At 38.3% G+C, this 24,513-nt stretch overlaps 2 protein-coding genes across 3 annotated transcripts in view; one reads left to right on the plus strand and one right to left on the minus strand.

The window, feature by feature from the left end:
• Window positions 1-18,257, plus strand: part of LOC126267261 (putative serine protease K12H4.7) — a 92,539-nt gene extending 74,282 nt beyond the window's left edge. The window contains exons 8-9 of the mRNA XM_049972329.1: window positions 5,780-5,949; window positions 17,703-18,257. Coding sequence (XP_049828286.1) covers window positions 5,780-5,949; window positions 17,703-17,812 — 280 coding nt within the window. The 3' untranslated portion in view covers window positions 17,813-18,257. The remainder of the gene's footprint in view (window positions 1-5,779; window positions 5,950-17,702) is intronic.
• A 568-nt stretch (window positions 18,258-18,825) lies between these two features.
• The window catches only part of LOC126267256 (uncharacterized), a 250,102-nt gene continuing 244,414 nt past the window's right edge, over window positions 18,826-24,513 (minus strand). Inside the window, exons 12-13 of one of the 2 annotated variants that reach the window (XM_049972317.1) lie at window positions 23,865-24,053; window positions 20,959-21,045 (exon numbers count right to left, since the gene is read on the minus strand). In XM_049972317.1, coding sequence (XP_049828274.1) covers window positions 23,903-24,053 — 151 coding nt within the window. In that variant the 3' untranslated portion in view covers window positions 20,959-21,045; window positions 23,865-23,902. Of the gene's footprint in view, window positions 21,046-23,864; window positions 24,054-24,513 lie in introns of both variants that reach the window. The other variant, XM_049972306.1, reaches the window with a different exon arrangement.

Below are 24,513 nucleotides of genomic sequence, written 5' to 3' on the forward strand. Positions count from 1 at the left end.
GGAAGAACAGATGATGATCCGGTGGAACAAATTTAAGAATTTTGTATGTCTTTTGTCGTCATGTATGATATTGGCTTTGCTGCCATGGCCTGTGCAGGTATGTAATTTTGGAGGCTTAGCAGGAGTGCCTGCAAATCTGTTTCACTAGGTTTGAGGTCAATTGCTTAATACTTTTCTGTATAATCATCATTGTGACACATAAGACTTGAGTGCTCGAAGAATTTTATTTTTTGCGTTTGTGCGTGTAAACAGTTTGGGAGTCTTTGTAGTGATGTGATAGGCTTTCCAAATCTAGAAACTTGCGTGTCTCGAACTATGAAACGTTTATGTATCTGACAGCCACGCAGTCCGAGGTCCATCCATATGCCTGAGGCATGAAGATGGCTGCCCGCATGAAGAGGGCTGCCCTCTGCTTTTGCTCTCGACTTATGAAAGAAAAATTAATGTCATTTTTTTGTAAGTATGTATGGCCACTCACAAGGTTGTGCACAACAATATTTTTGAGATGGCACTATTTGTTGACCAGAAAAATTAAGAAATGCAACATGTTCCCCCTTTTTTTTTTTTCCCAGAACAGCGGTTGCTGAAAAGGCACAGGGTTTGGATCATATCTGGCTGAGAATCTTCTATGTAGTGATGGAGTGAGGATATCATGTCCTGCAAACTTCTTGCGCCACAGTGTTCAGCTCAAATGTTCATGACTATTTTTTCTCCTTCTTTTAAATAGGAATGTATTACGAAATTGAGCATCAGAAGCTGTCATAATTAACAGACCTCACCAATATTCAAATAAGGGGGACAGTGTACTCTATGCCAAACATTGTAGCTGTTAAAGATTCATCATCTTTAACTTTTGCTTTATAGTCATTCAAAATATCTCACACTTTAGCTTCCAACTCGACGTGATCGTCTTGCAGGTTTCTTAAAACTAAGTGTATTTTTAGATCTTACTCTGCTTTTATTGCCACTTCAAATGTATCACACGTTTTGTATGTACCTGATAGGCTGGAGACAAGTATTGACATGAAGATTTCCTTTCCCCATACTGGCTCTGTAGCTAAGAATGCTTTTAAAATGGTCAGTGATCCATGTCAGTTTCTCCTCAGAGATCTTGTTTGGAGGAGATTTTCATCCCCTTTTGTCATTTTCAGTTATTCTGGAGACTTTTTTAAAAATATGTAGTTCATAATTATTTCTTTTATTGCTTATTTGGATCATACCTAGAAAAATTTTTTTACAAACTCTTTTGCCACATAGTATGAACTGTATATCACACTTCTGTGGCTAGTAGGCTCATTAGAATGTATTTTCTCACATCATTTGGCTACTACTGTTTTTACAACATTACATAACCAAGTCATTTGCGCATCCCATTAGGGTAACTAGTAATACACCTATGTATCAATTCCCGATTTTTTTGCAGAAATGTGCTCACTGCATTTAAAGTGGCAATTACACTTAACAGGTAAATACTGCTAACACAATGTTATCTTTCATGTTGGTATTTTCCTGACTTGCTGTCCCTTTGCATTTTCTTACATTCTTCTTCCATGTTTCCATATTTCTTAGCCATTTTGTTCCTCTGGTATGTTCATCAGCCTTTTCATTGTCCATGTCATATCCCGAGTTTCCTATCATGCCTTGGGAAGACTGGCCAATGTTTTGAAAAGTATTTGGAAGTAATAAAATTGCCGATAAAAGCCAAACCCCGAGACCTCTAATGGTGGAAGCTAAAGTGCAAGCTGCTACATCAGACAGATTATCAGATCTCGAGCAGAGTCATTCTAGACAAAAGCTAGTCGTTCAAAATTCCATTATAAGACTACAACTCTTCATAGATATGCTTACTCCCATCATCTGTTTCGCTGTGAGATTCATTCACCTAGTCTGGGGGTGGTAGGATTAATGGTCATTGGAAAAACCCTCATTTCATTCAGAATTGTGTGATAGACTTTGTATTGCTAATGTATTTTCTGCTGTAGAGCATATATTTCTGTTGTCAATCTCACTGACACACTGTTCTACCGCAGGAAATGTACACACAAACAATGATGACATTAAACTTGTGCACAGCAAAAAGTATATGGTGCGCAGGAAGTATTGTCAAAACCAAGGAGAACCTAAATGCTCTCAAAAATGGAAAAAAAAACCTGACATGTGACAGCTGACTTTGATGTAATCAACAACTTATTTTGTTACCACTTGAAAATTAGTCTATAGTCAGTTGTATGAAATATGGATATGGTCATTGTTATAAAAAATAACCACCTATTTTGTCTTTAATACAACAAGTTAACTAATACCAAATTATAAGTCTGTCATAATAGTATTTTGCACTTGAATCATTTCAGCTTTCACTCTTAAGTTAGACCCAAAATGTGGAGCTATAATGATCCAATATCTATCATTTTGATTTGCATCTCTTTGTATTGGCAGTGTGTGCAGTTAAAATTGTTGGATGTGAGGTCCGCCAGTTATGCACAACACTGTTTTTCTCAGTACCCAAACATGTTTCGGCACCACTGTGCCATCATCAGTGGGTGCTCGTTTTTATTTATTCTGCAATGTGAACATTTTTGTTAAATGATTATAAAATTATGTGCATTTTTAGTTCAAACAATCGATTGTTTCTTTTTGTAAATACCTTTACATTTGGTGTGCATGAATTTTCTGGATCACTTATGTGTGACAAACGTTGTTGGTGATAAAGATTTTTGCTGGGAGTTAACCTATCTTCTGGAATGTAATTTAGTTTTTCACAATGTTTTCGTGCCTATATTCGTTTTTACTTACGTTTATGTGTGGCAAGCACTTGCATTCTCCACATCATGCTGAGGTGTTGTGATGCACACATAACTATAACAAGTATTTTCCACAAATAATGTAGTAAAACACTTTTCACTTCACCAGAACTCAGTGTGATTGTGGTTTGTTGTGTGTCCCAGCCCAGTCAGTGTTCATTTATTCACCAGAGTTCAGTGCCAAATTTGAATTTTGTTTGCGTTTTGTCTTTGTGTGTGTGTGTGTGTGTGTGTGTGTGTGTGTGTGTGTGTGTGTGTGTGTGTGTGTGTAGACTTATCTGTTTGTGCTGTTTTTATTTGTAAAGTTCATTTAATGTGTTAAATAGTGTGCCCTTGCAGAGTGTAGTGTATTCATTTAAGAGCTGTTTTCCTTCTGCTATTGCCTTCTGTATATGGAAGTTTTCGTCAATGGTCAGTTTGCAGTATAGGCTGTGGCTGGGTTTTAGTATTCTTAAGCCTGTTTCTATTGTGGTTGGGTGGTGATTGTTACTACAAGGTGGTCAGCAAATGTGCTATGGGAGCTGTTGCTTTTAAAAGCCCTGATATGTTCTGAATATCTTATTTTGAAGTTTCTGCATTTTTGTCCTTACCAGTCAGTGGACATAGAAATGAGGCATGTGTGAAATTTCATTCTTTGTTTGTGTGCAAAGTCATATGTCAGATGTGTCAGATAGTCCAACATACACCGAGGTGACAGAACTCATGGGATACCTCCTAATATCATGTCGGTCTCCCTTTTACCCAGTTTAGTGCAACAACTCAATGTGACATGGACTCAACAAGTCGTTGGAAGTCCCCTGCAGAAATATTGAGGCATGCAAAAGTGTTGCCAGTGCAGGTTGTTGTGCACAAAGTGACCTCTCGATTGTGTCCCACACATGTTCTTTGAGATTCATGTCAGGTGATCTGGGTGGCCAAATCATTCACTTGAACATCCAGAATGTTCTTCAAACCAGTCTCAAATAATTGTGGCCTGGTGACCAGATGTTGTTTTTTGGGAACATGAAGTCCATGAATGGCTATAAATGGTCTCCAAGCACCTGAATGTGGCCATTTCCTGTCATTGATCTGTTCAGATGGACCAGAGACCCAGTCCATTCCATGTAAACAAAGCCAACATCATTACGGAGACACCATCAACTGGCACAGTGCCTTGTTCACAACTTCGGTCCATGGCATTGTGGATACTTGAAGCATACCATCAGCTCTTACCAACTGAAATTGGGACTCATCTACAAGGCCACAGTTTCCCAGTTGTCTAGGGTCCAGCTGATATTGTCATGAGTCTAGGAAAGATTTCATACAGTTAACAAAGGCACTTGTGCCAGTCGTCTGTTGCCATAGGCCATTAATGCCATATTTCGCCACACTGTCCTAACGGACACATTCATCATATGTCCCACATTGAGTCCTCTGGTTATTTTGTGCAGTGTTGCTTGTTTGTTATCCCTAACAACTCTACACAAACTCCACTCTCAGTAATTAAATGGAGATCGTTGGCCACTGTGTTGTCCATGGTGAGAGTTTATGCCTCAAATTTGGTATTCTCTGCATGCTCTTGACACTGTGTATCTCAGAATTTTGAGCTCCCTAATGATTTCTGGAATGGAATATCACATGTGTCTAGCACCAACTACCATTCCATGTTCAGAGTCTGTTAATTCCCATCGTGCGGCCACAATCATGTTGGAAACCTTTTCATGTGAATCATCTGAGTACAAATGGCAGCTCCACCAATTCACTACCCTTTTATACCTTGTCCACACGATACTATCACCATCTGTATATGTGCATTGCGCTATCCCATGACTTGTATCACCCCAGTGTAATTGTAATGACAACCAATTTCATATGTTGTTCTGGCAGCAATAGGTAGTGGTATATAACCTTTATTCAGGACATTTCATCATATATGGCAATAGGAAGATACTTCCATTGCTTTCCGTTTCTGAGATTGAATCATAAGGGAAGCTGTTCAGTCATATAACCGAACATCTAATTAACATAAATACCATACTGGTTTTCAATTCAGAATAACGTGGAACCAACCACACTGTGCAATGTCATACCAGTGGACTGTAATTAAAATGAGGGTAACGTTCGAAAGCAGTTGTCAAAAATTTATGCTTTGGCAGTCAGATACATGACCAAAGAGAAATATTGAACGAAGTGAGGAGAAGTGTGAAAAACCTTTGATTATATTAACACTGTGTTCCAGGTAATGGCTGTATTGTACATCTTTTAACCAGTGTCCATAGGGAATCGATTCGCTGTCTTTTTGTGTTAATTTCTGTGGCTTTTCACTATTTAACAAAATTTATTTTTGGTGAAATCATTATGTAACTAGAAGCTATGTTGATGAAATTCTACTGTGTAGAATTCAAAATTTTTAGAGGGTTTTCTTTTTTTTAAGAAATAACTGTAAAAAAAAAAAAAACTAGATCGTTATTTCACACAATCATGATTTTTGTCAATGTGATTTTGCGATTCAAGTGAAACATAGAAAGAAGTTTGTAAACAAAAGTTTGAATAGAGAGTAGAGGACTTCAGTTGTGCTACTTTGAGGCTGTGGGTCAAGATGAGCACAGGTGGCTCAGATAGGATGAAAATGTATTTCCAGTAACAATGAATTCAGTCTACCAAGAATTGTAGACAAATTAGAGAGAGGTACAGAGTGAGATGACTCACTGACAAAGAAACTGGGCTTGCTTTCAGGAAGATGGCATTTCGGATCCCTATCCACATTTAGGTTGTAGTTCCAAACAGCTTTTCTATTTTATTAAACCCCATTTTAATACATGCACATAAAGTTTTTATGCAGTCTATAAGTACCAGTCAACAGGTGCGAATATGAGTACTGCAAGTTGTTTTCAAAATACTGAGTCTACTTTCTGTGCCATTCATGATCTTATAAACTTTAAAACCAGTTTTCCTCATTATGTTAAACAATACTGTAGTTTGCCTTTCATCTGTTGCAGGTATAATTCTGATTTCCTAAAGGCTGTCACTTACCGTACTAATACACTGTATGGAGCCTTTGCGCTGCAGGCAACCCGTGTTGTGTATGTACATGGTTCAATAGACCCTTGGCATGCACTGGGAATTACACACACTTTACTATCAGATTCTCCTGCCATCTTTATACAAGGTTTGTCACTTTTACTTGGGTTCTTATGATGTGTATCTGCATAGTACAGTGTATCTTGTATGTTTTGAAATCGGAAGAGTTACATTGTTTTTTGATGTTCTTTACTGTATCTACTTGATATTATCATTTTTAATACATGGTGTCTACCCTGCAAGATTATAGAACGTGGTAACAAATAGTTCTGTCTCTATGTGAGTGAGTTCACAGAAGTTATTGATATTACATGTTGCACAAGATATGAAAATTAAGGACTTTATATGGAGGTGTTACATGTTTTACTAACTACTGGTTGTTGATTGGTAAAAGAGATGTGAATAGCAAACTGAATGCAAATTCTTGCTGTTATCAAACTAAAACCCTAAGTTATCTGTTTTCCTGTGAATTGCAGAGCGAACAGAACTTCCAACTTTTTAGAAAATTTGTATTATTTAATTGTGAACTAATTTGTATTAAAGGCAAATATTGCTTTTGACCTACATAAGTACAACACATAGGTCTGTTTGTGGATGTTCGTAACAAGGCTTCTGATCACAAAGGAAGAATGATAAAACAGAGCTACTAGTTTACAGTAATTAAATTCTTCTGATATTGAACGCATTGTCAGTATGTAAAATTTTAATGTTTTTGGCTACATTGCAAGTTTCCTTCTTCATGGTGTTGCCTTTGATAACTTTTGCAATTTGCATATGAGATAGGTCCGAAATATCAGCAGTTTTACTGCTGACAATGCTGTCGGAGACCTAGAAGAATTCATTGAGTGTGGCAATGACCACAGAAGCCAACACTCACATGAGCTACTTATTTGTTGCTGTGGTGTAGTTTTGGCTATTCAAATAAATGGTCATTGCCACTTTGCGCAATCCGAATAATTTTTTTGCATTAGTTTTCACGTCCCTCTTGTTCCTCCAGCACTCTTATTATAGCTAATACTGCAGTTGCATTGTCCCCAGTCTTCAGAGGTTAGCAACTATAAGTATTTGAAACTTTTCAGTAGACATGCTCATTAGTGGATTGTAATTTATGCTTTTCCTCTAGTTATTGTGCTAAGGATATGAGCTGCTCAGTCTATGATTGTTTTAACAAATCTTCCAGAAACTCCTTTCTCGCACTCAGTTTATAATGAATACAGCATGTTGACAGCTAAGATTTCAATGATATATTTTGAATTATATTTGTACAGAAACATGTCTATATAACTCTTTTTTTTAACTGTCAACATTTTCTCCAAATACTGTAATTGCCTATCCAAGATCTGTACAAGAAGGAGATCACACTACCAGTTTTCTCCATATGCTTGTAGCACAACATTCTGCGGCTATTATTTATTTGGCCAAAGATCATACAGTAGTGTCCTTAAAAATCAAACAACGGAAAATCCAGGATGGAATGCAACAATATCATGAAAAGGAAAGATCCCACTCACCATGTTGCGGAGATGCTGATTCGCAAATAGGCATAACAAAAAGACTGTAACAAATACGCTTTTGACCAACAAGGCCTTTGTCGAAAATAGATGACACACACACACACACACACACACACACACACACACACACACACACACACACGCGCGCGAATGCAGTCTCTGACAGCTGAAGCTACACTGTGAGCAGTAGCAGCAGCAGCAGCAGCAGCAGTGCATGATTGGAATGGCAATTGGGTGGGGGCAATAGGTGTGAGGGACAGTGAAGTGCTGCTGGGGAGCACACAGGGGTAAAATGGAGAGCAGCTAGGTGTAGTCGGGAGTTTAAATGGGTGGCAGGGAAGAGGTGGGGGGAGGGGGTAGCGGAAAACAAGAGAAGTAAAAAGATTTGGTCTGTTAGTGGAATGAGGGCTGTGTAGTGCTGGAATGTAAATGGGGAAGGTGCTGGTTGGGTGAGGACAATGACTAATGAATTTTGAGGGCAGGAGGGTTATGGGAATATAGAATATATTGCAGAGAATGTTCCCATTTGCGCAGTTGAGAAAAGCTGGTGTTGGTGAGAAGGAGCCATGTGGCACAGGCTGTGAAGCAGTCATTGAAATGAAGGATGTCATTTGGGCAGTGTAATCAGTGCCAGTTTAGCTTGTCGATTACGTGACTGGTTTCACATGTAGAGACAGGTGATGATCGTGACTGTACTGGAGTAGATGGTGGTGAGAGGATGTATGGGGCAGGTTTTGCATCTACAATGCAAGACCTCTACCTACCCATCTCCACCTTGTCCCTGGCTGCACCCTCCCCAGAAGCACTTCACTGTCCTCCACCCCTACCTTACTACCCCTCTCCCTCTCCCTCCCTGTCCCAGCTTCCTCCTTACCCCCACCCAGCTGCCACTTCCATCGTGCACTGCTGCTGCTGCTGCTGCTGCTGATGCTGCTACTGCTGCTGCTCCCATCTATGATGCAAGCCCTGTTCCATACATCCTCCCACCATCAATTACTCCAGTCTGTTCACAAACATCACCTATCTCACCAAAGGCAAGGCTACCTGTGAAAACAGTCATGTAATCGACAAACTAAGCTGCAACCACTGTACTGCAGTCGGTGTGGTCATGACAACCAACAAGCTGTCCATCTGCATGAATGGCCACTGACAAACTGAGGCCAAGAAACAAGTGGATCACCCAGTTGCTGAGCATGCTGCCCAACATGAAATTCTTCATTTCAATGACTGCTTCACAGCCTGTGCCATATAGATCCTTTCCACCAAACACGAGCTTTTCTGAATTGTGCAAATAATAACTCTTCCTGCAATATATACTACGTTCCCGTAACTCTCCTGACCTAAATCTTCATTAATCATTGTCCTCACTGGAGCCTTTTCCCGGTTCCCATTCCAGCACTACACAGCCCTCATTCCACCAACACACCCAGTCTTTTTTACTTCTCTCCTTTTCCTCTACACCCCCCCTCCCCCACTTACCTCACCCCTACCCTCTGTCTAACCTCCCTACTGCTCCTATTTGCCCTACCCTTTCATCATCTTGTTCCTGCGCACTCCTCAGCAGCACTTCACTGTCCCTCATCCATACCCCTGTTACCCCTACCCCTACCCCTACCCCTACCCCTACCCCTACCCCTACCCCTACCCCTCCCTGCCCCAGCCTTCTCCTTACTCCCACCCAGTTGCCACTCCCATCATGCACTGCTGCTGCTCGCAGTGTGGGTTCATCTTCCAGAGACTGCTGGTGTGTGTGTGTGTGTGTGTGTGTGTGTGTGTGTGTGTGTGTGTGTGTGTTCTATTTTCGACAAAGGCCTTGTTGAAAAAAAGCTTATTTGTGACAGTCTATTTGTTGTGTCTGTATGCAACTCAGCATGTCTGCTATATGTTCTCATAATAAAGTACTTTTGTTCTTTGTTGTGCACGAAACTCATAAGTAATTTTTACAAATAAATTGCTTCCTCTTTGTATTTTGTCTTTTCCTGCATGATACATGTATGAGCAATTTTTTCTGACTGCAGAATTATTATCATAGTTCTTGTTGTACTGTTTATTACAGATAACATAAGGAGTCCCTAGTTTATATTTCAGCTAGTTTGAGCATTTTCCAGTGTGAACAAGGTTGTGTAATAAATGAAAATGGAAAAAAATATATGAGGCAGTCAGTATTCAAATTTCAGCACCAGCTAGCTTTGCACGCGATTTTCTTCCCTTGATATGGACGTCAGTCAGATATTTCAAATGAGTAGTTGCAGTTGTCTACTATATATTTGGAATTGCTTCTTTATTCAGTTGTATGTCGTGTACACAAAACAAAACAAAACAAAACAAGACAAGAGTGCGGGAGTGGAATATTTCCTTCCTCAAAACTGTAAACATTATTTTCCAAAATAATCTTTGCTTGTTTCCTTCTTTTGGTCCTACATCTACATGACTACTCAACACTGCACAGTTAAGTGCATGGCAGAGGATTCATTGAACCACCTTCGAGCTATTTCTTTACAATTCCACTCTGGAACAGCATACAGGAAAAACAAACATTTAAATATTTGTGTGTGAGCTCTAATTTCTCTTATTTTATTAAAATAACCCTTTCTCCCTATGTTGGTGGGTGCCAACAAAATATTTTCACATTTGGAGGGGAGAGCTGGTAATTGAAATTTCATGAGAAGGTCATGCTTCAATGGAAAATGCTTTTGTTTTAATTATTACCACCCCAATTCGCGTATCATATCTGTGGCACACACTCCCCTATTTCGTGATAGTACAAAATGAACTGCCATTGTTTGAACTTTTCCGATATCCTAAGTTGATGCTGTCTGATACAGATCCCACCCGATCCAGCAATACTCCGTAAGAGATCTGTTGCATTTTCTAAGCTTCCTACAAATAAATCATAGTCTTCGGTTTGCTATCCCCCCCCCCCCTCCCCCAAACATTGGGTGTGAGATCATTCCAGTTTGTTATTTGTAATTGCGTTCCCTAAGTATTTATTTGAGCTGATGGCCTTTAGATTTGTGTGATTTATCATGTGTTAACCAAAATTTAATGGATTCCATTTAGTACTTAAGTTGATCACTAAACACTTTGCATTATTTATAGTCAATTTGGCACTTTCTGCATCATACAGATGTTTTGTCTAAATCAATTTGCAATTTGTTATGATCAAGTGCTGACTTTACAAGATGGTAAATGACAGCATCATGTGCAGACAGTCTAAGAGGGTATCTCAGATTGTCTCTTAAGGTATTTATATAGATGAGGAGAGGAGGGGGCCTATACTATTCCTTTAGGGGACACCAGATATTGTTTCTATTTTACTAGATAACTTTAGGTCATTTACTTTGAAATGTGACCTTTTCTGATACAAAATCATGAAATCGGCTGAACAGTTGAGATGCTACTCTGTAGGCATGCAGCTTGATCCGAAGTTGCTTCTGAGAAACTGTATCAAAAGCCATCTGGAAATCTAAAAATAATCAGTCAGTTCGACATACACTGGAATAGCACTCATTATCTTGTGTGAATCACGAGCAAATTGTGTTTCGCAAGAATGACATTTTCTGAATCCACTTTCGCTATTTCTCAATAGACTATTTTCATTGAGGTAATTCATAATGTTTAAACACAGTATGTGTTCCAGAACCCTGCTCCAAATAGATATTAATGATATGGGTCTGTAATTCAGCGGATTACTCCTATTTTCTTTCTTGGTTATTAGCGTGAACTGTAAAACTTGTTACTCTTTAGGTGCAGGTGTTTCAATGAGCAAGCGGTTGTGTGTGATTGCTAAGGATGGAGCTTTTGTATCAGTATACTCTGAAAGGATCTTAAATGGTAAACAAACTGGACCAGAGACCTTGCTTTTATAAAGTGATTTAACCTGCATCGCCACACTTAGGATATCTACATATATATTCCTCATGTTGGCAATTTTTCTTTATTCAAATTTTGGAATATTTACTTCATTTTCTTTGGTGAAGTGATTTTGAAAAAAACCGTGCTAGTAACTGCGCTTTGTTGGCACTGTCATCAGTAATGTTGCCATTGGTATTGCACTGTGGAGATACTGAGTCTGTCTTACTGCTGGCATACCATATATACCACCCAAATCTCTTTGGTTTAACTGCCAGATTTAAAGATGGAGTTTCATTGTGGTAACTGTTAAAATCATCTCACATTGAAACCTGCACCAAGTTTCGAGCTTCAGTAAAACATTACAAATCTTGTATTTTTGTCAACCTGTCAAGGATAGATTGAAGTCACCACCAACTATAATGGTATGACTGGTTTATGTATTTGGAATAAGACTCAAGTTTTCATTGAACTGTTCAGCTGCTGTATATGTAAAATAAACCAATAATTAATTTATTTTGGTTGTCAAGTACAACTTCTGTCTGTACTAACTCACAGAAACCATCTACTTAAATTTCATTACAAGCTAAAGTTCTTCTGAAAGCAATAAACACTTTAGCATCAACTGTATTTAATCTATCTTTTCTGAACACAGTCAGGTCCTTGCTGAATTTTGGCTAAACTTATTCCGACTTTAGCCAGCTTTCATTACCTATAACAATTTGAGCTTTACTGCTTTTGGATAGCACTTGAAGTTCTGATTCTTTCCCAACACAGCCACTACAGTTTACAACTACAGTAGTAATTGTTGCTAGGTCTACCCTAGACCTGTGTTTGCCCTGCCACTTCTAGACAGATGCCCCTTCTGTAGTTTCCCGAGACCCTCTAACCTAAAAAAAACTGCCTAGTCCACTACACACAACGCCTGCCTATGTAGCCGCTTCTATTAAGTAGAACCTGAAAACTGACCACTCTGTGACACAAATTGAGGAATCTACAACATGCATGGGTGCAGAATCGTCTGGGCCTCTGATTCAGGACCTTCACTTGATCCTGAACCAAAGGTCTGCATTTCGTCCTGTCGATGATGCTACAGATGATGAGCGCTCCTTTTATGAGGGCTATTCAGAAAGTAGGGAACATTTCTATCTGACACCACTAGGCGTGCACTGACTGCGTATATTTTGGTATGTGCATGCTCAGCAGCTCAGTCAGTATCTATCCATGACAGTGGGAACGTCTCTGCACATCTGTTTTTTTTTTTTTTTTTATATTCGAATTTGAAATGTGCACTGCACTCGGAAATCCCACCAGTTGTGAGGTATGGTCTGTGATACAGTTTTTGTTAGCCAAAAACCTAAAACCTATAGAAATTTATCATGAACTGTGCAAAGTGTATGGAAACAACATAATGAGTGAATGTTCTATCCGGAAATCGTGCATTTCATTTAAAAATGACCAAACCAATGTTCATGATAAAGAGAAAAGTGGACGCTTGAGCATTGTGACTGACGATCTTGTCACTAAGTTGAAGAAACGATTCGTGAAAACTGTCACTTCACAATAACGGAGCTTTCGCTTTCTTTTCCACAAGTTTCACGGATGTTGTTGTTTGAAATTGTCACTCAAAAACTAGGCTACCACAAATTTTGTGCATGATGGGTGCCCAAAATGCTTACAGAGCAACATAAAGAACAGCGAATGGGGGCAATGTTGACATTTATGGAGGCCTACCACAAACATGGTGATCCATTACTGGATCGAATTGTAACCGGTGACAAGACTTGAGTGAAACACGTGAATTGCAAGACAAAATTACAGTCCATGGAGTGGGGACACACAAGGTCCCCCCAGAAACCAAGAAAATGTTTGCAAACCTTCTCAGCAAAGAAGTTGATGGTGACAGTGTTTTGGGATAGGCAAGGTGTGCTTCTTATTGATTTTCTCGAACGTGGAGCAACCATACATTCTGTCCAGTACTGCCAAACTTTGCACGGCCTTAGAAAAGCAGTTCAAAACAAACACCAAAGAAAGCTGTCGTCAAAAATTTTGTTTCTGCACGACAATGCCTGACCTCACATGGCAAACCACACTAAAGAACTCCTTAATTCATTCAAACGGGGAAATTTTCCCTCATCCGCCCTACAGCCCTGATCTTGCAGCAAGCAACTTCCACTTGTTTCCCCAAGATGAAGAACTGGCTTGTAACGCAGCACTTTGATGATGATGCGGAACTCCAGGTGGGCATGACTCTCTGGCTGAAGTCTCAGGGAGCAGTATTTTGCCACAAAGGTCTTTCAAAGCTTGTCCATCACTATGATAAGTGCCGCAATGTGTTTGGTGCCTATGTGGAAAAGTAGTATGCCAGTCGCTGTTTCAGATGTGTGTAGTAAAATGTATTTCTTGTACGTAGTTTTTTTTCCCCCTTTTTAAATGCCAAAATGTTCCCTACTTTCTGAATAGCCCTCGTATCTCACAAGCAAGACTGACACTATTTACCATTTCAGCTAGTAACTCGCGACCATAGAGAATCTCTTCCAGTTCAAAGTGATGCACATCATTAGCACCAACGTGAACCACCACCAGTAATTGGCTGCACTTTGTGCTCTTCTTAGCATTCAGAAACATGGAATGACTCTTCCCAGTATCCACACAGAGTGCACATTGGATCCCTTTCCGTCCTTGGCAGCTGTATCGCTAACAGCCCCCCCCCCCCCCCCCATGACACACCCAATATTGGTTCTCACAAATACCAGTAATTCCACTGTTTGTGACTGCCCATATCTTGCAGGCTGAGAGGCTTCCCCTGAAACATAGCAAGTGACTGCATCCAACTCAGAATGTTTATCAGACGCAGATAGCATATGAAGCATATCCATCAGATGAACCATGCAGGCCCTTTGCTGCCCGCTACACCTTGGAATGACCTCTCACACAACCACAGGTAAGGGGTCAGCCTCAGTGTGGACAATACCTGAGGCAACCACAGTGGTGTACCACTCACGGGGCACGTGGGATGTGGTGAATGTCCTTTAGATCCCCACAGCCAACCCTCCACAGTGATGCCCATTGACAGCAGCCTCAATCTGTGTGACAGAAGCCAGCAATGCCTGGACCTGTGAGCAAATGGTCACCATCTCAGCTCAGATCTGAACTCAACAATCACAGTGACATATTAAAGACGGCAGACGCTGCAACTCATCTCAAGGATCCTACAACTGTATAAGTGGCTTTCAACCCAAAACAAACACCTGTTGCAATGCAAGCAGTGGTACTACATGCCACACAATTACTAAAACATGGAACTGTTTCTGATAAATACACAAAAATGCACACGTTATAGTCTCCACAAATCCTCACATTAGCCAGCAGACAAATGTAAGTGCTTCTCTTTTATAACAAGGAGAATGGGATCAACTTTTTGAAGCTAAATTTATGGAGATGTAGGTTAAGATCCCAGGTATCACGCATTGTAGCCATTCACCGTGGTGGGCCCTCAAGTGCAAGTAATTGACGAAAAGTATTTTGAAATTTTGCGTGATGGTCAATAATGCCAAAAAGAGTTGTATTACATTAACTGGTTGTGTGGTGTAGTGGATAGGGTAATAGTTTCACATGCAGGGGGTTGTGGTTGTGGGTTCAAACATGGGACATACGATACGTACTTGATTGCAAATGGTACTGAAGAGATACTTAAAGTGGATGTTGAACCAAAAATAACTCTATTCACACTTTATAGGAAGATACTCAGCATTGTCGCCAAAGTGTGAACACCATAGCATAACTGGTGGGCACAAGTGTAAACAAATGAGAGCTGCAAATGGCCAGCAGTTGAGGAGCAGTGCAAGGGAAACTAGCCCCACATTGATCTTGTAGTTCAGACAGCCTGTGTTTTTAAGAAAACAGAACTGATGCATGAATCATCTCCTGCTTACACGAGAATTGAATTCAAACCCCATAATGGATCAGTGTTATGACACACAAAGAAAAGCAAAGTGGACTTCATGAAACATTTTATAAGGGCTACTGGGCAGATGCTTGCTGAGATTGGCACCTTTGTAAATAAGGTTGTTGAGGCCCGACTCATACAGGTATCTTATGCATCCGTAGTTAAATACAAACTGCTCCTAAAACTGACGCATTTTAGTGTCCACAATTTCTCATAGTACAAACTTTAGCTAGCAGACAAATGTACGCGTTTCTTTGTTATAACATGGAGAGGTCCCAAGCAATGAGATTGATTTTTGAAACCAAATTTATGGAGATGTGGGTTACGAATTCCAGATATCCCACCCTGCAACCCATTACCCTGGTGGGCCCTCATTTGCAAGTAACTGACGAAAAAATATATTAGAATTTTGCATGAGGCTCAATAATGTTAAAAAAAAAAAGTTGGATTACTTTGATTGGTTGTGTGGTGTAGTGGCTAGGATAATAGTTTCACACACATGAGGTTGTGGTTATGACTTTGAACCTAGTCAAGAGCAGTTAAATTGATTATTTTTAAATCTTTATCAAAATAACTTTAATGATTATTTTTATTCTATTATTTGATTTAACTGTATAAAAATATTTATATTCCTTTCTGACATTTTATTCACCTTATCAACTTTTTCATTTCTTATCTTTTTCTTTACATCATTCTTTTTCCGATCGAAATTTTTGTGAATATGAATTTAATCATATTTATCCATTATAATATTCAGTTATTTGAAAATTCTGATTTATCTACTAAAAAACAACAGATAAAATAATCTATTTGACTGTGCAATGGTGTAAAAAATGTATTTTTCATTACCAGATATCCAGTTTTGCAAATTAATCATCATGCAAACATAACTTAAATACCTGTTGCATTATGGACAGAATAATGCAGATCAAGATTTAAGTAAAAGAAGGGTTTATAAGTAAAATGAAATTCAAGCAAAATAAGAAGTAGAGATAATAAAAGCAGTATGTAGATAAAAAACAGGGTGATAAAGAAATTTAATCAAAATTAATGCATAAAGTTAATTAAAAGCACAAGAACAAAGATTTCAAGTGGAAGAACAACAGTAAGAAGAAAAATGAGAGAAAATGAAGATGTTGGTACTATGATTAAAATTATGTGACAAAAAAATGGAAATAAAATTTACATTTAAATCAGTTACCTGAATAAAAATGATGATCAAAGTAACTTCAGTAAAGATTTAAAAATAAAAAAAACTTACTGCATGTGAAGCTATTATATTGAGCACTACACCACACAGCCACATTCTGTAGCACAAATTTTTTAATGCTGTTGAGTGCCACACAAAATTATGAATTTCTTCTTTTTTCTCCATCAGTTACTCGGAAACGAGAGCCCACTAGGGTGAATTGGTGCAGTGTGTAATGCCTGAGATCTTAACCAATATAATTGTATAGATGGTTTTTAAAAAGTCAATCCCACCACTGCAGACATCTCCAAGTAAGATGTTAAGCCCTACATTGACATATGTGCCATGTATCTTATGTAGACCATTCAACTGCCCATTTTTTGTGGGACCAGTGTGCAATTACCAACCACACTAGTATGTTGTGTGCACTGTTTATTTTGGGCACACATTCTTAACAGATTTTCTTTCCAAATTGTGCTTTGGTAGGTGTTGTGCAACACTAGTAACTGAAAATTGGTTACTGATTCAATATCTGTATGCAGAAAATAAAGTTGTTTCAAGCTATCTGTGGCAAAATAGTTCAGCTGGGTACTGTTTGCTGTGGTACAACATTTATTGCATAAATTCACTTTTTACATTTTGAGGCAGAATTTGCACTTCTAAATTTTTCAGTTTCCTACTTATTGCTTCCGTTATATACACATGATATTGCCATGAAAAAACATATCCAAACTTAAGTCATTATTTTAAAGTTTATATCTGCTTCTAGTTTTTTGGGGTGATCAAATTAATTTTAACAAGGCTCATTTTTAATTTTCCTCCGGTAACATATTAAATAAACTTCAAAAAAGATTATGTAATTTTCATAGCATTTTCTAAAGTGAATAACCAGATGAGACTTTCGCTGCTAAAATTATCATCTGATCTTTAAGGAAGGTGAAATATTAATTTTGAGTGTTATTGGAGATTCTGTGTCAAGAAATTGAGGAGGAGGAGGTTAGGGGAAAAATGTCCAAAGACTGAGGAGACAGTGAAGAAAATGCTAGTCCATTTAGGGCACTTGTTAATCATAGACTAGAGCTATTTCTCATTTTTGCTATGTCTCCAACCATCTACATCCTTTCTTTTCCTTTTTCCTCTTATTTCTTAAAAGAAGGAATGAACACTTTTTGAAAACTTGAAACTGTGCCAGCCTTATTTTTGCAGTATGTGCATAATATTGCATATTACTTTAAAGTGTAGAAATTGCTTGTTTATCTACCTACCACATAAACAGTCTCTCTAGATTTACTATGATAGATTTTGCTGTCATTCTCATGTGCAAAGTGTCATTGCAGGAACTGCACATTGTGCAAATATGTACCCCAGCGCCCCAAATGATCCTCCGCAGCTTATAGCAGCAAGGAAGAAGGTTGGAAATCTCATAGGCAAGTGGCTGCTGCTGTAGGATTGAGTCACTGGTCGAAGAACATTTGGTAAATGGCTTCTGGTTGTACATAATTCTTGTGGAGCATCTGCAGTAAAAGTGAATGCTTAGACTATGGATGAAAAAAAGCTTTTGTAATTATTTTGACAAACTTTTTTTCTTTTTTTTCTGGAGAATTAGACAGCACAGATTCTTGGAATTCATTGTCCATTGCTTGCATGCTCTCTGTTACTTGTCTGTGAAGACAGAGCTGTGATATTTTGATATTTGAAGTCAATAAATAATCTACATGTTCTTTTAAGCCAAAGATAATTTCCTCAGTTTCCACTAATGGAAAGAATGATATAATATACTATGAATCACTGAAAAAAAAAAAAAAAAATGGTGTTAAACTACCAGATGTAGGTTGTGACAGTGATTTATGTATGTATATGGATTCATATTAAAGTAATAAGAAAAACTATAATTATTTAATTTTTATGGCTCCCTGCCCCCACCTCCCTGGGTCTCTCTCTCTCTCTCTCTCTCTCTCTCTCTCTCTCTCTCTCTCTCTCTCTCTCTCTCTCCCTCTCTCCCCCCCCACTCCCCCCCATGTGTGAGTGGGGCGGGGGGGGGGGGGGGGTGTTGGCATACACTTGTGCTTCTAATAAGTACTCATTTATTTTAATATTTGACTATTTTATACATAATTCTATTTGAATTCATGAGAGATACAAATAATTTATAATAAAGTTTTCATAGTTAAGATGATAAATACAACTACCAACAGGATTAAGTATTTTTGAAAGAACTATTTTCACTTAGTAATGCTTTATGGTCTGTATCATAGCAGTGTATTATAATTTACAAGAAACAATTGAATACTGTACAATAAAGTAAAAAAATCTTTAAAATGGTGCTCTGTGTTCATTTTGTTTGACTTAAGTTTTGACCATAGAATAATTACGGTAATAAAGTTTGTGGAAACCAGATTTGCAGAGATCATTAAAAATATTTGGTTTACAGCACATAAGAAAAGATTGTAGATGAACAAATGGTATGTACTAGTATATTTTGTGCTCATATTTCAACAGTTTATGAAACCGGCCCTCATTTGAAACTACATCAGTGATGTATTGATTGAAACCATAAAGTTACACAAAATGGAATGAACTACATGAATTGCACTGGATCATCTTATAAAGACCTGGTAGTATATTTCAGCATATAAACACTTTATACAGTATATTTATAGTATGGATCCTGTAACAGGCATTGATAAATCACAAGTGGTCATTCTTTTAATAGTATTGTCATATCAGCTTCTTTACAAACCATATTAGCAGTAAAGCTGCATCCATAAAAACAACTCATGGGGAACAGTTATGAGTCTCGTCGGCCATTCCTTAATTTTTAGTCATGAACTAGTTGTAAACTTTACAAGGAAAGGCCAAGGGAATCATTAATAGAAAAAGTTTTGTAATATTGTACTATAGGAAATTGATATCCAGTTGAGTTTACTTTTGGTTATATGCACACAGATTTTGGATGGCACATTGTCATAGCTAACAGTAATAGCATTTGAGTTACATTTAACAATAATACTGTGGCGTATTCTTTCCTATTGTGAAGTGTACTTAATTCTGCATTGTCTGTGTGATGCTTAAATGACAGTACAAAGTGGTTTCACAAGGGGTGGAGCTGCTAATTAAGATAGCACTGTGATCCATAATAGTATTTTAAGAATAATACAAAATGTGTTTGTGGTACTAACTTAATGTTACCAAAAATGAGTTTTCTGCACACAGTGTATTAAATGCAGTCTGAAAGGAAATATGATGTGTTATCAGTACTGCTACTTGTGTTCCCAAAATTACAAGGAACAAAGTGTACACACATTTCCAGGTATATTCTATAAATTAACTCAGTTTCATAAGAAGGCTATACTGACACAAGAAGAGTTCATCGTAATTGTCAAAATTATTTCTGTTGGTAAAACTAATGTTACATTTTATATGCTGTTAGCTCTGGCACATAAATAAAGTTTTGTGTACAAATGCATTTTGCATGCAGAAATGGCAAAGACAAAAAAGTATTCACTTAGAGGAGAAAGCTCAAAGCTTCATATTGTTACATAGTTTCTGCCTTGGTGTAGGATTTGTGTGATCAACAACAAAACTTACTGCTGACATGTGTTCTTGAACATATCACATATTACAGATGAATTATAAAGCCATACTATACAAGGTAACACAGTCTATTCAGAAGTAAATAACATTTGGATTAATCAACAAAAATAAAATACATTTCTTTCTACCTAGGTCTGGTAAACCTTAAGTCAGGAGTCCTCTGTTTACATACTATGTTTATATTCACTTTTTCACTTGTGCATCTTCACACAGATATAATAGACATCTAAAGGTATTCGGTGATCTTGATAATACTGTACAGTTTCACCAGCTGGCACACGAGACTCAATATTGTAAAGTTTGACTTAACTTTGTTTATAGTACATAAATCGGTTTAATATAATAAAGCATTTGTGTAGAAGAGAGGACTTTACCAAACACTCCAAATAAATTAATTTTATCTTGATTTGTGCATTAAGCTTTCTCAGACATAAAACTACCTGGTTGAAAAATGTTACTGCGTGACAGTAAATACATATAGATCAAAAGGTGGAAACCACTCCAGTGGATGTATTTACTTGGAATGTTGTCACTTCAGCTACTGCTGTATTCAGTTATGTGACTGGGACATAAGAGCAAGTAGCTGATACGAAGATGATTCCCCTCCAGTTCAGCAGAAATGTTTAAAGATTCTTATATCAGTGCATCCACACATTTGTAACAGAAGAAAATGGTAAATCTTCTATTGCAAAATATACTGATTGAGCATGGCAGCTAGGGGCTCCACTGAAGAGGCTCCCTGTGCCAGGATGATAGACTCAGTACCGTGGCCTGTGGTGGTGGTGATGGTGGTGATGGCGTCTCTTCTCAGCAGCTGCAGCAGCTACAGCTGAAGGTTTTGGAGCCACATCAGTTACAACTAGTTCACTGCCATCACGTAGACCTTCCCGGTAACCAGTTGGCTCATCCAATGTTTCTTTTCGCCTCAGTGGATCGTGCCCAGCTGCTGTTTGATGCAGATTTTCCCACGCTTGGCGATAGTAACGATTGAGCCCACCACGACTCTCTGAGCCTGACGAGTCAAATGATGCTACTGTGTTGCAGTCGGGTGAGGCTCTATGTCGATAATGTTTAGTACTGTGGCTCCTGTGTAAATAAATAGTCACAGATAAGTATCTCATATATTATTGCTAATGGAGATATTTTTGAAAAATTTATGTCAAAAATTCATGTTTTATAAATCTTTATGTGCTTGAAAGTCACAACTAGTGTTATTTGGAAAGCTTACGAGTAGGTTGTGTTCTAATTACATGCCACATGATTGAAGATGAAATAAATTTCAGTGTCTGATTGGACCCAAAATTTGTTTTAGTATTTATAGACAAAACAGTTGATACTTATATCTTGTATTACTGTGGCCAAAGTAGCTTTTTGTCTGCTTTAAATATAAGTGGTTATTTTTAGCACTCATTATGCAGAGGACTTGTTGACCAGCAGAGATTTGCAACAGTTCATGGTATGTCATACTGGGGGAAGTGAGGCAGTTGTTAAGGTGCTATATTCATAAATTATAATTAATTGAAACCCTCAGCTACCAACAGGTGTTGATATACCTCAATGGGGTCAGCTAAAAATGTGTGCCCCGACCAGGACTCAAGCCCGGGATCTCTTGCTTACATGGCAGACGCTCTATCCATCTGAGCCACCGAGGACACAGATGAATAGTACGACTGCAGGGACTTATCCCTTGCACGCTTTCCATGAGACCCATATCTGTTCTTTTGAATGCAGTTAATACTAACTTCATATGTAGTTAAAGGCTACCTCAGCCATTGACCTTTGTCTGTGCGCATGCGCGCACAGGTTGCCCGAACTCTTACAGGTATTGTCACCTTAGTGTGCGCAAGTAATGAGTGGATGGGCAAATATTTATTAGGTACATTACGTATGTAGATTGTGGACAGTTGGGAATGTGGGTCTCACGGGAAGCATGCAAGGGATAAGTCCCTGCAGTCGCTTTATTCATGTGTGTCCTCGGTGGCTCAGATGGATAGAGCGTCTGCCATGTAAGCAGGAGATTCCGGGTTCGAGTCATTTTCAGCTGTCCCCATCGAGGTATATGAACCAAACCTGTCGGTAGCTGAGGGTTTCCATTAATTATCATTTATTGTAGAGAAGCTGCATGGTCATCAATGGTATCTGTTCTTTTGAGAGCAGTTACTATGCTCATAGTTGGAAGAAGTGTGGTTCAAGTCCTCATCCAGTTATGAAAATGTAGGTTTTCTATGGTTTCCATTTATTGCTTAAGGCAAATGCCAAGATATGTTCTTTCAGAAGGGCACTTCCAAATCTCTTTTCCAGCCCTAGCCAATCCAAGAATGTGTAAGGACCTCATTGTCAGTGGGATGTTGAAACTCTGTTGCCCTTTACTTATTTATTTATTGTTGTGTGTCATGTCAGAAAATATAATTACAAACACAACTAAGTGGGAGGAACAGATGGCTTCAGCAAAGATGGAACATGCCGTAAGCCTACTCTATAAAGTGGAAGAAGAAGAAGGAGGAGGAGGAGGAGAAGGAGAAGAGGAAGATTAAATGGGATTCAACAAAGCTACATCCATGCAGTGGATTATGTTTTATATTGAATACCATGTTTTATCTTCATATGTAGTTTCGACATTGATTTTAATTTTAATTTTAGAAGACTGAAGTGTGTGTGAGAAAGGCATGACCAGAAAAAAAAAAAAACCACAGTTGACATGCAGCTAAGTACAGACATTCACAACTTTTTTAAGGTGTCCTGGAATAGTTTCCTTACATCCAGCATACTAGAGCAATAGGTCAGTGATAGTTTTGCAGACAGTGTACTTCTGTAACATGAAAATAAAACCAGCAGTAATTCAGATAAGATATGAGGTTTCTGGTAGAAGTGGTACTGAGGGGTAAATAGACCAATTAATTTTTACCATGTAACTTGAAATCTCTTTTCCTTGATAAGTTTCAAAGCTAAGAAGTAAAGAGATTCCAATGAGTGTTGTTTGGTGTGTTACTGCCAGTACAATTTCTAAAATAACTCAGGGATTTTGTTCATTAAATTGGACTTAGACTGATTTTATTTCTGGAATGTGTTACTTTCACAGTATAATATAAAAATAATGGTAATGTCTTTATGATGAAATTCACATGTTCTGTAATTCCATTCAGAAAAACAGAGTAGAAAGTGTCATCCCTTAATTAAACACAAGCGTTCAATTGTGAAGCATCCATAAAAGCAAAAGAATTAAGCTTGCCAAATTCTTGGCACCCTCATAGCTCATCCAAGATTGGAAAAAATGTTCTCCACCCCCACCCCAATCATAAGAAAATAAACCCTTCTTATTCCCTAGCGAGGTATGTTGGTGTTTTATATTATCCACTCATTAAAATTGGATTGAGAATGTCTCTGGAAGCAAGAAACCATTTTTTTCAAAAGAGAAGACACACTCCTTTACTGTGCTACATACAGAAAAGGGTTCAGACCTTACTATTATCTGTCTATGCTTTCAGCAACCTACTACAAGTTTATCCAAACTTTAACAACTGCTAGTCATGAATTCTTTTGTGATATTTCTACACTGTCCTCCTTGTAACCCCACTGCTTCTCCCTTATAGATCCTCCCCCTGCCCCCACCCCACCACCTGACCACTCCAGCACAGTGCACCAAACTATAACTTCTGTCATTCCAGGACAGGCACTCATAATGGCTGTCCTTGTGATATGTGAGTAGTAAGTGATTCCAAGCAATCTAAGCACTAACTTTTGAATCTGAACATTGGGGTTTCTGAAAATAGTGGGAAAGCGAACTTCTTTAGTATATACGGCCACAATAAAAAGGCCTACACCAATGAAAAGTGGCACATGAAATGTGCAATATAAAGGGTAAGTGCAGACAGGCAGAATAGCTGAAAAAAGTGCTTGTACTGTACCTCACTTAACAGGCACAAGAAGTTGCTAGCTGCTGCACTTATATTGGGTTTGAGAAATAGCCAGCACGGTTGCGATAGCCACGAGAGAATTCACGTCGTCCCACCTGCTGATCGGGAAAAGGCAGAGCGAGGAGTGTGTACCATCTAGACGGCATAGTTCGTGCAGGAGGGAGAGTATTTTTCTTGCCACTAGAACAATAATAAGGGCCTAAGGTTAGTTGGTAGGTGATGGTGATAAGACAGGCAGGGAGACACTGGATTTTGAAAATCCTAGAAAAATTAATATTCTTATATTTAATATTTAACAAAATGAAATTGAAATAAGAATGAAGTAAAAGAAATGATGGATTGGAGTGTAGTCATGATCATGCTTATGGCTATGATGAGATGCAGAAAACAAAACGTTCGTAAATGGATACAGAAATTCTGCCACTGTTTTAACAAAACTGATTAAAACAAAGAAAATAGGCAACATAGAAACTGGGTGCCTTTATTGCCCTTATGATAGGAAAATAACTCCTTTCTGTGAAACCAATGCAATAGACAAGAGTGTACAGAAACTATAACATTTCTGTCTTGGCATGGAGTAAAATGGGGAACATAGAAAAATACTAGAATTTTTGAGAGGGGGTGCAAGAGAAGAATGTGG

This window comes from Schistocerca gregaria, chromosome 1, assembly GCF_023897955.1.
Source record: "Schistocerca gregaria isolate iqSchGreg1 chromosome 1, iqSchGreg1.2, whole genome shotgun sequence".
Classification (NCBI taxonomy): domain Eukaryota; kingdom Metazoa; phylum Arthropoda; class Insecta; order Orthoptera; family Acrididae; genus Schistocerca; species Schistocerca gregaria.